At 56.1% G+C, this 13,057-nt stretch overlaps 7 protein-coding genes across 7 annotated transcripts; 3 read left to right on the top strand and 4 right to left on the bottom strand.

Moving 5' to 3' along the window:
- Window positions 1–268: 268 nt before the first annotated feature.
- On the top strand, window positions 269–1,111 carry VTJ04DRAFT_6336 (uncharacterized protein; the record flags this gene model as incomplete). Its single annotated transcript, XM_069364545.1, has 1 exon — window positions 269–1,111. The coding sequence occupies one exon, from the start codon at window positions 269–271 to the stop codon at window positions 1,109–1,111; it is 843 nt and encodes a 280-aa protein (XP_069218361.1).
- A 304-nt stretch (window positions 1,112–1,415) lies between these two features.
- On the bottom strand, window positions 1,416–2,391 carry VTJ04DRAFT_6335 (uncharacterized protein; the record flags this gene model as incomplete). The annotated part of the gene is made up of 3 exons (XM_069364544.1): window positions 1,416–1,882; window positions 1,943–1,974; window positions 2,378–2,391. 3 exons carry the CDS (start codon window positions 2,389–2,391, stop codon window positions 1,416–1,418), a joined length of 513 nt encoding a protein of 170 aa, XP_069218360.1.
- Window positions 2,392–2,577: 186 nt separating this feature from the next.
- Window positions 2,578–4,633, bottom strand: VTJ04DRAFT_6334 (uncharacterized protein; the record flags this gene model as incomplete). Its single annotated transcript, XM_069364543.1, has 2 exons — window positions 2,578–4,277; window positions 4,351–4,633. The coding sequence occupies 2 exons, from the start codon at window positions 4,631–4,633 to the stop codon at window positions 2,578–2,580; spliced, it is 1,983 nt and encodes a 660-aa protein (XP_069218359.1).
- A 1,090-nt stretch (window positions 4,634–5,723) lies between these two features.
- VTJ04DRAFT_6333 (uncharacterized protein) lies at window positions 5,724–7,311 on the bottom strand (the record flags this gene model as incomplete). The annotated part of the gene is made up of 2 exons (XM_069364542.1): window positions 5,724–6,910; window positions 6,978–7,311. The coding sequence occupies 2 exons, from the start codon at window positions 7,309–7,311 to the stop codon at window positions 5,724–5,726; spliced, it is 1,521 nt and encodes a 506-aa protein (XP_069218358.1).
- A 2,498-nt stretch (window positions 7,312–9,809) lies between these two features.
- VTJ04DRAFT_6332 (uncharacterized protein) lies at window positions 9,810–10,013 on the top strand (the record flags this gene model as incomplete). Its single annotated transcript, XM_069364541.1, has 1 exon — window positions 9,810–10,013. The coding sequence occupies one exon, from the start codon at window positions 9,810–9,812 to the stop codon at window positions 10,011–10,013; it is 204 nt and encodes a 67-aa protein (XP_069218357.1).
- A 215-nt stretch (window positions 10,014–10,228) lies between these two features.
- VTJ04DRAFT_6331 (uncharacterized protein) lies at window positions 10,229–11,152 on the top strand (the record flags this gene model as incomplete). The annotated part of the gene is made up of 2 exons (XM_069364540.1): window positions 10,229–10,745; window positions 10,827–11,152. The coding sequence occupies 2 exons, from the start codon at window positions 10,229–10,231 to the stop codon at window positions 11,150–11,152; spliced, it is 843 nt and encodes a 280-aa protein (XP_069218356.1).
- Window positions 11,153–11,895: 743 nt separating this feature from the next.
- VTJ04DRAFT_6330 (uncharacterized protein) lies at window positions 11,896–12,759 on the bottom strand (the record flags this gene model as incomplete). Its single annotated transcript, XM_069364539.1, has 3 exons — window positions 11,896–12,394; window positions 12,458–12,681; window positions 12,757–12,759. 3 exons carry the CDS (start codon window positions 12,757–12,759, stop codon window positions 11,896–11,898), a joined length of 726 nt encoding a protein of 241 aa, XP_069218355.1.
- Between the last annotated feature and the right edge of the window lie 298 nt (window positions 12,760–13,057).

Genomic DNA, 13,057 nt, shown 5'->3' with positions numbered 1-13,057 from the left:
GCTACCTGTGTAACCATCGCTCATTCGAATCTGCTTAACTCTTCGCTTCGAACTTCATTCACACAAAAAGCATGTCGGTTTACCAGCCTCAACGTTGACGCATGTGCTTGAAATCCACCAAAAAGACACCGTCCGTCGGTTACTTCTCGGGAACCCGACTTTTCAAGAGACCTACTTATTTGACCGACATCCTCAACAACCAAACCCGATTCCTCTCCTTTATCAACTTTGGTTGAGCCAGGGCGGAGGCTCCAGCTCAACTCCCACCATGGCCCTCCGCCGAACCTTGATCCTCCTCACAAGCACCAAATCGCCCATTCCCAGCAATCCACCAGTCCTCAAGGACCCTGCCGGCATCAAACAAACGGTCCTCGAAGTCGAGCGCAAATTCCGCCGCCTCACCGTTCCCACCCTCACCGGCCTCACCACCACCGCCACCGCTACCACGGCAACCTCCTCCTCCTCCTGCCGAACCATCATGGGCAGCAACCTCCTCCCTTTCTTCCAATCCGTCCGCCCCCTCCCGACCCGCCACATCCACGACATCTACTACGACACGCCCCAGCGGCACCTCAACGCCTCGGGCGCCTGGGTGCGCTTGCGCAACGGCAAGTGGCAGGCCAAGGTGAAGCGGGGAGGGGATTTCCTGAACAGCAGGTTCGAGGAGCTGCAAGGGGAAGAGCAGATTGCGGAGTGTGTCAACAGGATCTTGAGTGAGCATCGGCAGAAGGGTCATCACCAGCGCCATTATCCCCATCATGATCACCTGAAGGAGAAGAGAAAGGAGAACTTCGGCCTGGTGAAACTCGCCGAGTTTGTCACCACCCGCGAAACATGGGTGGTCGATGGGGAGTTTACGGTAGTTCGGGATACGATGGATTTTGGACATGAGGTGGGGGAGGTTGAGCTGCAAGTTGAGGTTGCAAGGGATAAGAACGGTGGTGGGAAGGGCGTGGAGGCGGTGATGGAGGAGATGGATCGTAGGATTGAAGAGTTTATGAAGCGGTATTCGTGGGCTTGGGAGGAGGGTGAGGCGGTGGGCAAGCTGACGGCGTATTTTGAGATGGTGAAGGCTAGGAAGATTAAGATGGACAGTGAGAAGGGCAGGTGAGAAGGTCGGGTTCCGGGAGGAAAGATGGAGGGTGTGGGTCCATGGGCGGGTTGTATTTGAATGTATCATGCTTGGAGGACCCATCTGAGGCACATGTAGGAATAAATCAAGTCTGGACGGTTGACGAAGTACCACGGTGTTCACGAGTCTTAAGATTGGGACTTCCCACGTTGCCCTCCTCATCCATAAAGCTCTCTGACCTTTCACCACGAAACCCAAAGGCAATCACACCACATACGGTGTATCCGAAAGTCATCCCTACTTCTCACGGCACTTCCCAACCTCATTCTCATCTCCCACGCCATCACTGACGCCCTGAGTTTACTCTTCCTCTTCCTCTTCGAGACCTCTTCCTTCCACCCTCCCAAATCCCAACACACAACGTCCACTCGCTCTGCTCCTCAGCTTCGTAGTCCACAAGCTCAAAGCGCCTCCCATCCGTGGTGACCATCTCAGCAACAGACCGCAGCATCAAGTGTGCCACGCCCGGGTTCGCCTCCTTGAACATGGCCCAGTGCTTCGCCATGGCCGAGTTGCCAAACTTGGCTTCCGAACAGTTGTAGGCGAGAAGAGTTCCGATGATATGAGTGAGGCCAGGACCCTCGGAGGCCGGAACAGGCGGGTCGTGCTTGGGGTGAGCCTTGTGTTTGATGGTCCAATCCTTGAGGCGGGTCGCGAAAGCGCGGACGAAAGCGTCGGTTTGGGAGGCGTAGAGTTTGGGTTTGGGCTTGGGCGACATTGTGACTGTAAGGATGCTTGGATGATTGATGACTGGTAGATATTGTTAGTTTCGTAAAGTTGAGGTTTAAGCGTGGTAAGCTGTTGACATACCGACCCAACAGACGTCAGCATATTGACCAGGTCTTGAAAGTTATGAGATAATACTCGAGTTGCAAGAAATGGTTGCGGTGAAGGAAGAAACCGGATACCAATCGCGTTTTTCTGAATGAGAGAAGATGCTTCGAGGGAAGGCAATTGAGTCATTGACCGCCACCAATAGTCTCACACTCGAAGACACTTGATTCAACATCAATAATAGCATAATAAGAACACCAAATCATCGAACCCACATCATCCATCCAGCCAGGACTCCAACTCCGTCGCCCTCTTTCTTAACAATACAACAAGAACAACACCGCCGTAACAACCAAACAGACATACAGACAATTGGACCACCCGATTACCTCAACCGGACCGGTCGCAGAAAGAATAAAAGCAAAATAGACAAAGGGAAAATGCTTGTGTCGTCAACCGTCGTTGCCGTACCCATACCGTCCCATCCTAGGACGCCCAGACGTGTTCATCCACCCATCATTCATTCCATAACCATGCCCAAGAAGTACCCATAACAGCAAACCTTATCTTCCAAACCCAGGTCTTCCACCCTCTAACATGGAGCAACCTCAGGTCGAACAAGTCCAAAAGTTCGAAAACCACGCTCGCCTTATGAGAAAAGAGGAACATCATCAAACAATGATGTTCGACCTCTTCCCATCCCATGGTCTCGGTCGAGCAAGGAGACCCTCCAGCGCCTCGTCATCCACCACGAACCTCGCCTTGTCGTCGCCAATCTTCCGCCGGAACAAGTCCAAATCGTGCAGCAAGCCGCGCATGTGCTCGTCCACGGCGTCAGCGTGGCGCTCGTATCCCACAGCCTCTTCGTTGTCGGAAGCAGCGGCGGTGGACGAAGATGCATAGCCATCGTCATCATCGTCGCCGTCGATCCCTTCCTCCTCCTTCTTTTGTCCCTCTTTCTTCTCGTCCTTCCCTCCAGCCTCTTCTCCGTTCTTCTTCCCCTGGAACGTCGCCGGAATGCCGATCGGATTCCTCAACGCTTCCAAGGCCAGTTTCAAGTGCCTCCTGAGCGCTTCATTTTCTGTTTGCAAACTCCTGATCTTGCCCTCTGCAACGAGCGACTTCTCCTCCATCGCTTGTTGCAACATCCTCACTCTCGCCTGGTACTCTTCCAACTTCTCCTCCGCCTCGCGCGCGTCCTTTTCCCGCCGCCGTGAGTCGCTTACCACGAGCTGTAACGCGCGGATCTCAGCCTGCATGGCGGCGATCTGGGCGTCACGCTGAGCGGCCGACACGGCGTCGACCTGGTTGACCACCGCGCGCGTGCGAATCCGCTTGGCTTGGTCGGCGTACCGAAGAGTGGAAAGGGTTTCTTCGTAGTCGGATGGCGCAATGCACGCGATCATGGCCGTTTTGGAATTGCCGCCGAGAGAATCTTTGAGAAGCCAGGTGAGGATACTGTCGCGGTAAGGAATGACGGAAGAAGAGCTCCCGCCGCGGGAGCGCTGCTGCTTCGGATCGGCTAGAGCGGAGATGACACGGCCCAGAGTGGTAAGTGACTTGTTGATGTTGGATCCCTCGCGAAGACGCTGGCCAGTGGCCTCGGTGGCTTTCGCCCGCTCACTGCCTGCCAGGTCGACGAGGCGAATGCGGCTGGAACGCTCGGTGGTCTCGTCTGTTTCGAGGTCGTGATGAATCTGCTTGAGCATGATGGTGAAGACGGCGTGGCTGCGAGAGCTCGTGTCGTTCATCTTGGTGCTCGCTGTCGTGCGGTTGCTGTCGCCAATGCGCATGTAGCGGAGGATCTCACTGAGGCTGCGCACTGGAACTTCCGTCAGATCCTTGACGTACGGCCCTTCGGTTGGCGACTCCCGGATCTTGAGGTAGTATGGTGGCTGGTTCGGGACGACGGGGACAAGTAAATCGCGGACGTGCTCGTTGTACACCTCAAAGTATGACACGCGCACGTTGTAGCTGATGTTGGGAGTCTCCTCTTGTGCGGCAGCGATACGTTCGAAGAGGTCCTCGCACGTGCGTGGTATAAGGCCTGGCTGCTCCGGCGTGCCCATCATCGTGTATGACTTGCCCGACCCGGTCTGACCGTATGCGAATATACACGTGTGGTAACCTTCGAAGTTATGATCCAAAAACTCCTCTCCCAGGCTGTCGTAGATATCCTCCTGAGTCGCATAATGCGGGTCGCGGGGGTCGTGGCTCCAGAAGCTCCTGTCAAAGGTGAAGGACTTCTCTTCCATGACCTTGCGGGCGCGAGCGCGCGAGTTGGCAGGATCGGTGTCATTGGGGACGAGCAATGTCGTTCTTTGCGTATCGGGATCCATGCGGATGAGGCATTCGGCCCCGCGCTCGATTTCTAGTCACAGTTAGCAGCCATGCCAGGCTTCGGCCTCTGGAATGTGTGTGTGTATGTGTGTGTCATAACCTACCCCGCGGCAGAAAGGCGCGGACCCTCACCACCACACGCACATTGCCCCCCGGGTCGGCCCTCGCATATGGCGGCACGGCGCCATCGCGAGCTCGTAGCGATGGTGTGCTTGCGTTTGATCTGGAGGAGGAGGGCCGCGGGGCGACCTCGAGGTGGTGAGGGTAGTGAGGATGGTAGAGGCCTGCAGAGTTCGGCATCAGGCGCGGCTCGAGCGAAATGCCAATCAATGTCTCATTAATGTCGTTGACCACGTCTCGGAATCGCCTTTCAAGGTTGCTGTACATCAAACGGGGGGATGTATCTGTGGAGAAAAAGAGAGGGGAGGGAGTCGGTGAAGTTTATCGGCGCTTTGCCAGGGCAGGGTGGTAGCGATCGTGGTCCCGGAGAATTCTAGTGGCTGTTGGTTTGCCAGCTGGCGGTGTGGATCTGGGCTGGTGTGGGCGCTTCTTGGTGATTGTTTACAAAAGTCGAGGGGCTGCAGTTGCCGGGGTGAAGAGATGCAGATTGGGCGTTCAGGTGCATTGGGTGCAACCTTGGCGGCGGGGCACTGCAGGCTGCAGGGGGGGACACAAATGCGGGGTTAGGGTTGTCTTTGAACACCAGCGCCAACCTGCAAGACATCCATGCATGATCTTCAACGCTGTCCGACTTACAGATGCTGGGACGGGACGATGTATGCACCACTCAGGAGCCTCATTCAACTCGATATGCAGCATACGGGACTGAATGTAAGGGAGACACGTACGCACGGGATCGAGATAATACTGGAAATAAGTCCATCTCTGGATCATTCTGTCAACATGTCCATACCATGCTTCAACACACCTGGCCATAACTTTTTTTTCCCACGACGCATATCGCGAACTAGCATGTCTCACATTTTCTACTACGAAAAAGCAGTTGCTTAGATCTGAAAAGCAATAACTCAAATTCGGTGCTCCGAAGGGTATCTCCTCCCGAACCACAAGACCAATAAAAGACGTGAAATCCACCCATAACGACAAATCCTATACTTCCGATCACCCCAAGCCCAAGGAACATATCCCGTGTCTCGACGCAACCATCTGGTCCCGTTTGACCCTTCCCAGCCCAGCCCAAAGCCTATACCATATACCGAAAGACGCCAGTCCTGACCTGAACCCATGAAATACCGACTTTTCCAGTTCCCATAACGCCCTTATGCTGGATCTGGTCGTGAAGAAACATGTACCGCCCCAGGGAGAAAATATGTCGCAGGAATTCTCAACCAGACGCTCCGCTCGAACCCAAAGTCGAAAGCCCAACCGATCGACCAAGAGGAAGAAGGCAAACCATCACTGTCAATAAAGTGGCTTATACTGAGAAAGATCGAAGAAATGACGGGAGGGAGTAGAGTTACTCGACCTCCTCAATAAGCTTCTTCCTCTGTTTGATGACGAACCGAATCTTCGTCTTGCACGGGGCCGAATTTTCGGCATGAGCTTCCTTCTCTGACTCGCTATTGTCATCGGAAGCGGGGGAAACTGAGCGCGACACAACCGGGTGGCGGAGAATGATGATGCGGTCCGGCGACGAAGAGCGGGACCCGTCGGGGCTGCGGCTGGGGATCCTGATCTTGGTGATAGGGACAGGGCTGCGGCTCTTGGACTTGGTCGAGTTGTTGCTCTTGTCACTGCCGCTGGTGGTCGGCCTCTCGTCAACAGATGCGGAGAGCTTCTCATCCGGGGCCCAGATGGGCTTGGGAATTGTGACTGGCTCCTCTTCGCGGGCCGCTTCACGAGCCTTTTGCAGTGCCTCCCACGGGTCGTCAGGCAGGGCCTCTGGGTTGCGGCGGGCGACGACGCGTCCGCGCTTCATGTCGAAATAGCGGATGTTCGGGGTAGGGTAGTGAACGTGCAACCGGATCTTGTTGGGAGGGCTGTTGCTGCGAGTGCTGCTCTCGTCCGAAGATTCATCGTCCTCGAGTTCAGCGGCCTTGCGCTTCCTGAGGTTTGCCCGGAGGCTGGCTGTGGTGGAGGTGGACGCATCGGTCTCATCACCGCTGTCGTCCTCGTCCTCAGAACTGCTACTGTTGCTGCTGCTGAAAGTTGGGCCGTCGGTACTGGCGGTGATCTCAGGGGCCTGAACAGCTAGATTGCCAGGCAGGACGATCGACTGTTGGTTGCGCTGCTCCTCGAGAACGCCCGCGAACAGGTTCAGCTCGACGTGAGGTTGTGCTGCAGCCTCATCGTCGTCGAGTTCCATTCGGATGGCGTTGGGATTGTTGGCTAACATGGTCTCGGTCTCGAGGTTGGCGCGAGCGAGCTGGCCCAAAAACTCGGGGAGGGTGTCCAGCAGTCCAGAACCACGAAGCATCTGGGCATCGACGCGCATAACCGGCTTCGTGGCGGGCATGGGAGGCTTGTGGAGGGTGAGGACCTCCTCGATCTCCTCGTCCGTGGCCAGAGTTGGCTCGGCAAACTCTGGGAATGCTTCGGTGTTCATGGCCTTGCGCTCGGCCCGGCGAAGCTCCCTGGGGCTCGCGCCCTCGGGCTCGGAAGATGAAGGTCCCGGCATTGTTTTTGGGACCAGGCGAAGGTGTGCTGTCGATATGTGTTAGCTATGTTGCTTGATGGCCGTGAAAAATAACAGCAAATGTTGCAAACGCACGCTCGACGTTCAGGTTGAACAGGTTTGGAAACCTCCCCAACAGGGCGGTTGGCCGCTTGGCCGCGTAAGGGTACCCCTTGAAGTACCGGTCCGCCCAGTTCCTCGCCCGGGCCTTGAGCTCCGGGAGCTCGGCATCGTCGTCGAGGTTGAAATACTCGACGGCGATGTCGACGCCCGCACGGAGCATGGCGAACTCGCCGCGGCGGGAGCGAGGAGGCTGGGCGGAGGCGGCGGCAGGTTTCAACCCGCCAAGGGGATCACCCACGGGCAAGCTGGCGGAGGCGGCGGGGAGGGTCCCCGAATTCCTCACCACGATCTTGATCGCGGGGGACATGGTGGCTCGCAGGAAGAGAGAAAAGGGAGGAGGGCGACAGGCAGAAATTATGGGAAGGTAGCCAAATCGCAGTGATGATCGCAGTAGCTCTCCAGAGAAGTGCAGAGAGTCGATCAAAAGACGATGGCAGAAGTTGTAGAGAAGGGGAAAATCCGGAGCGAGGAGGGGAGGAAGAAGACGAACGAATAATGCAGAGATGGGTCATACCTTTCTATAGAGAAGGGGTAGCTATTGTTCGACCAGATGGGATTAAGGTTTCGAGAAATCAATAGCCAAAACTGGCAACAACTTGTTATTGTCGTGCCCGATGCCAGCTGGCAAGTGGTCTCGTGGACTGGGAGGAGGTTTGGTTGCAAAGACGAGGCGGACGGAGGGCGACGTGGTGCGCCAGCGAAGTATGGCGCAGTCAGAAAAAGATAAACACCAGAGATATCTAAGACCGGATACAAGCCGGTTCGACGATGGGATGGAAGATGGGCGAAGAAGCTGCAGTGTTGCGCTATGCACGAGTACGTGGACAGGGCGAAGAGGATAGGAGACGGATCGAAGTTGATATGATGCCCGGCCGATGAGGACGGCAGAACAGCGTGTGGCCAGATTAAGACGTCACTCGGCTAAACCAAATGGAAACTGGTCTTTCTGTTCAACAAGGAGGACTCAGTTACTTAAGTGAAGCCAATGGTTCTGAATTTAACTGGGCAGGAATATATCCGAACTGGTCATCTCGGTGCAGCATTGCCCGATGACAATGTCCTTGTTGGATTCTTGATGCATCGGACATCTTTTGCTGACCCATTTTTGCTCCAGCAAGGCAACGATGGGTCCAGAAACACGGCCCGAGAGACCCACTCAACAATGAACAAAAAGGTCAAGAACGGTCAGGAACCGAGATCCCTTCCCTGCCAGGTTCCGCTGTGTCAGCCTCGCCCCACCGCAGATGCCGTGATCTTTCCAGGATTGACTCTGGATTTCTGAGGCGGCTTTTGCATTCTCCATCCAACGAACTTCCTCCGTGCCTGTTTGTCGGGCGTCAGCTTTCCACCGCGCCGCAGCAGTTGTCACTCCGGTCCCTGGCGGAAAAAGCCACAAAAGCAGTCATGTTGGGTTGTAGTCGGGGGCTGTCTTAGTAAGGCAGCCAGGCAACCTCTAGTTATCGGACATGGACCTAAAACTTAAAACCTGATCCCCAGACGGCACAGCACAGTTCGGGGCGAAGGAAAAATGCGAGTCACCAAAGAGCCGCAGCGACTCAGCATGCCCGATGGATGGCGGCCTGTGAGATAAGAATCTGCGACCGGGCACCAACACAAAAGTCGGTCAGCCAAATCCTGAGCTCAAATGTTGTCCAGAGTGAAGAGGCGCCGCACAACCACATCGCCATCAAGGGTTCTCAGGATCTGCGTCCCATGGGAAGATGGCATCGCCGTCAAGTGAACATGTCTCACTACCCGCCAAGATATGATGAACCTCATCGCCTCGTGAGCACGGCACCCCTTCACGGGAACCAACTCGACAGAGAAGCATGACCTTAACACAACCATCTGACTCGTTTGGCCCCTGTGGAGTAGTATAACATGCCAATCTAAGGCACGGTGGAATTCCTAAAGAATTGTTGTCACCAACACGAGACAACCCGTTTCCCTAAGCCAACAACATGAGGAGGGTGGGAGACACTTCCAGTGGACAGGAATCATCAAGACGATCCATGTGGAAAGGGGATGAAGTCGCTCTGTGTGCTTGGCGGCGCCGGGAGCGACGCTGCCCCACTTCCATCTTTCGGAACAAGCCCGTCGCCCAAGAGTTGAAACATTGCGAGCTGCCAGTCAAAAGAGCTGCCCCACTACGGAACCAGCCTGTCGTCTGTTTCAGCTTCACCAGTGCGCGCGCTGGCCTGGCTTCCCATGGGGCTGGGCGCTGAAGGCGTCCACTGACAGGCCCGGGAGCCATCCACGTCGACAAAGCACGTCAAGCAAACCCCAGAATGCTTATGCTTGGAATCGTTTCTTATTGTCACAATTGATGCCTCGTCTTTGTTTAGGCGGCCTCTTTGTACGACCATTATGGCGCTTCAAGCGGCTCCAATGCAAGTCAATTCAAGTCGACAGCAACAGAGCGAGGCTAGGGAAAGGGGACTTGGAAACGCTGAAGACACCTTAATGTCACTCGGACGCCCGGCCGGCCTTCCATCCCCCACACCGGCGCCTTGGCTCAACCCCTCCAGCTGTTTCGCTGCTCTCCTCACCGTGGCACCTGACAGGTACCGTTCCATCGCAGCGTCACAGCCCCTGACTGGCCGAACCTCCAGCCTGTCAATCCGCAAGGAGGAGGAGCTGCGCTTGTTGCGTCCCTGTTTCGTTTCAACGGAAGCGCGAAGGTCAAGGCATCCTTGAGCTCGTGCTCTTTAACGGCCTGCTCCATACATCTCTCTTCTTCCCCTTTTCTTTTCCTCTTTACTACTCGGGCGTTCCCTGTGTCATCCCATCTTACGGTGATCCGGCATGGAAAGCTGTGAAAAGAAAGCAGGCAACTACCTCTTTGTTCTGGTCGCGCCACAGCCTCGCAGGCCAACCTTGCTCTCATCCTCCAAGGCCACGACGCTCTTCCCGGACCCTCTTTGCCCGCCGCCTCCTCCTCAAGCCAAGGCGAAACTTTGCCGCAGCCTCAATTGGAGGACAAAGTTTTCCAACCCGTTCGATTACTAGGCCAAAATACCCATCCTGCCACTCGTAGGACGTGGCACTTTGTGTGTACCTCCAGGTACCCCGACCTAGGTACGCCGTAGAGAGGCGTCCGCAGCAGCTTCCAAGGCTCACAGGGACCGGTGTGTTTGTGCCGTGTGTCAATTGAAGGGGAAAGAATCGAAACGGAACCGAGCTACGTGTAGCCTTCAACGCGGGCACACATCCACCAGCGAACCATGGCGACGCGGCCCTCCCTCTTCACCCGCGGCCTCTCGGGCCTCTCGCAATCCTCCGACCCCAACTCGCCCAGCACCGTCACCAGCGTCTCCTCCCCTGCCGAGCAGCGCGACGATGCCAAGCGCAACTTCCTCAAGGCCATGCGCCCGCTGCCCACCCAGCACTATTGGCATGTGTGGTTCGACCGGCCGCCACCGAAGGACGCCCAGCAGACGTCCACTACCGGATCATCAGGAGGAAACGGTGAATACCAGGCACAGTTGGAGCAACTCGCCGGAAGGATCGAGAGCGTCCAGGACTTTTGGAGGTATCACAACAACACGCCCGTGGAGCAGATCAAGATGCGTGAGAGCATCTATTTGTTCAAGGCTGGGTTCAGGCCCGTTTGGGAGGACCGGAGGAATATCCTAGGAGGCAGCTGGACGTTCCGCGTACCCAAGAGCATCGGCCCGGATGTCTGGACCCGTGTCCAGCTGCTGGCAATCGGCGAGAAGTTGCAGAGCGTGTTGGAAGAGGGTTCGTTTTCTCCCCGCCTCCCCTTTCCGTTCCCACCGTCTTGTATTTCCCCCGCCAACTAACACCGTCTCTGCAAACCAGGTGATCAAATTTGTGGCGTCGGCCTCTCGGTCCGTTTCAACTCGCACCTCGTGTCCATCTGGCACCGTGACTCGTCGAAGCAGAAGAGCATCGACAACATGCTGCAGTGCGTCCTCGAGGAACTTCCGCAGGAGCTCCGCCCAAAGCCTGAAAACTACTTCTATAAGCGTCATGCCGACCATGCCGGGTTCAAGGCCCCGCCCGAGCTGCAGGCTGTGATTGATTCCCAGCGCGCCAGGGAGGCGGCAGCCAAGGCGGCGCAGGAACAGCAGGAGCAGAAGGAGAAGGAGAAGGAGAAGGAGGGAGGCGAGGGGACAGGACAGTGATATGGAGAGAGCAGTGATGCGGTCAAGAGATTATGGGGCAGTATCCATCTTAGGATGCATATGGAGAGTTGCTGTGTGTTTGTGTTTGACCGGAGCGTCTAGTGTAAACGAGAATCTCTTTGTGAAAAGAGATGCACTTGTTACTTAGAAGCATTAATGAGGCGTTGGGAGGGGTATATACCACCTATACACGTCTGAGACCAGTTGCTTGAAGCCCTTCATGGAGTACGTGTACTCGTCGAGCAGAACTGCGGGTACATGCTGGCATCCTACTTCTATGGAGAAGACCAAAATATGCAAGCTTTCGGAACGTCGTCACCCAATCCCCTCCTGCCATCAACCTCCGCAGGTGAATCTATCACCAGACTCGAACTGCCCTCTCTCCATTCGACACTTCACGCAAGTGACCGCCGAAGAGGAGAGGCGTACATACATTGTACAATCCCTGTGATGCTGACCCAAGACCTTTCCTCCTTTTTCGCTGTCCTCACGGCTTGCTGTCGCGCCGCTGCCTTCCGACTCTTGGTTCACTTGGGTCCGCGAGTAGGATATTTCAGTCCCACTCGCTTATGAATGAATTACGGAGGCGCAGCCGTTGGTCCTCCAGCTCTCAACATGGAGCGTCCAAACTCGACTCGCCCCTGTTGGTCAAACCAGCTTTCGCTCGCTCGATAATCCGGTTTCGACTCGAAGAAAAATGTTTCCGCACTATGCCCATCACCACCATTTCCTCCCAAGCCTAATCACCTCCAAACACCTGCTCGCCTCATCACCCGATCAAACTCCTCCTTCGTCACCCCTCTTGCAACCCCGGCCCCGCCATTTGCCTCGAGAATCATATCCTTCAGCACCTCCTCCGTCACCACCACCCCGTCCAAATCCCCCTTCCTCCTCCCATCCTGCTGCTGGTATTTATGCCCCTGTTCCTGCTTCTCCCTCTCCTTTGAGTCCTGGTCCAACCTCAACAGCGCCGCCACCCGTTTGAGGTCTGCCAGAGTGATGCGCGGCGCGGACGCGTCGCCGCCCGTGGCGGTGGTGAAGAGCGCGTAGGCTTCGTCGAGCTCGGCGCGGTGCTGTTCCTCGTATTCTGGATCATCGGCGGCGCTGGCGCGGCGCGCGTTTATTTGTAGTGCGCAGATGCCGAGGAAGGCGGGGAAGGTAGCGAAGCCCTCGTCGTGCGGGTCGAGGACGCGCTTGAAGGAGGCTAGTTGGGATTGGGATTTGGGTGGTATACCGAGGGCTCTGGAGGGGAGAGGGTTAGTTGATAAGTGGTTTTGGTGAACGGTAGAAAGGGATGTGACGAACATCAAGGCGCGGCGCACATCGCCGATAGGAATGACGCCCTCCTTCTCGCTCTCCATGGGTTCGGCGAAGAGAGAGAAGGCTTCGCGGATCTCGGCTTCCTCTTCTGCTGTGATATTGTGCTCCTTTGCAAGCTTGGATTGGCGGGTGGATGACCGCAGGGACGAAGAGCCGGCGGCGGTGGACGAGGATGTGCCAGAGGTTCCTGGTTGACGGCGGCGTGGAGGCTGCGCAGGTGTTAGCGACGCAAGACGAGATGAGAGAACTATGGATAGATCGGAATGACGAGCTGGGTCACAAACCATGATATCTGTTAGAATGTGTGTGTCTTTCTTTGCAGAAATCTAGAGCTTGGGGAATGGTATTCCGTATTGCTGCTCGGAATGTCCAATTCCTTAGAGTGGTTCTCTGTCTTGCGATGCGATCGAGATGCGACGAAGCGCAACCCAAGCTGGGACGGGAACCGTCATGGACAAAGTGGAGCTCCGAGCTCAAAGGAAGTGGGGCTCCCAATCGCCAAAGCGTCGCCAGAGCACGTGACCTGCCCAAACGCATGTGGGTCCTCAGGCGCACCACTTCAAGCCGTGAAAAAATCCACGGAGC

The sequence above is a fragment of the Mycothermus thermophilus genome (genome assembly GCF_041956435.1).
Source record: "Mycothermus thermophilus strain CBS 625.91 unplaced genomic scaffold VTJ04scaffold_4, whole genome shotgun sequence".
NCBI classification, from domain to species: domain Eukaryota; kingdom Fungi; phylum Ascomycota; class Sordariomycetes; order Sordariales; family Chaetomiaceae; genus Mycothermus; species Mycothermus thermophilus.
The sequence above is the reverse complement of the archived record's forward strand: the minus strand, read 5'-3'. Positions and strand labels throughout refer to the sequence as shown.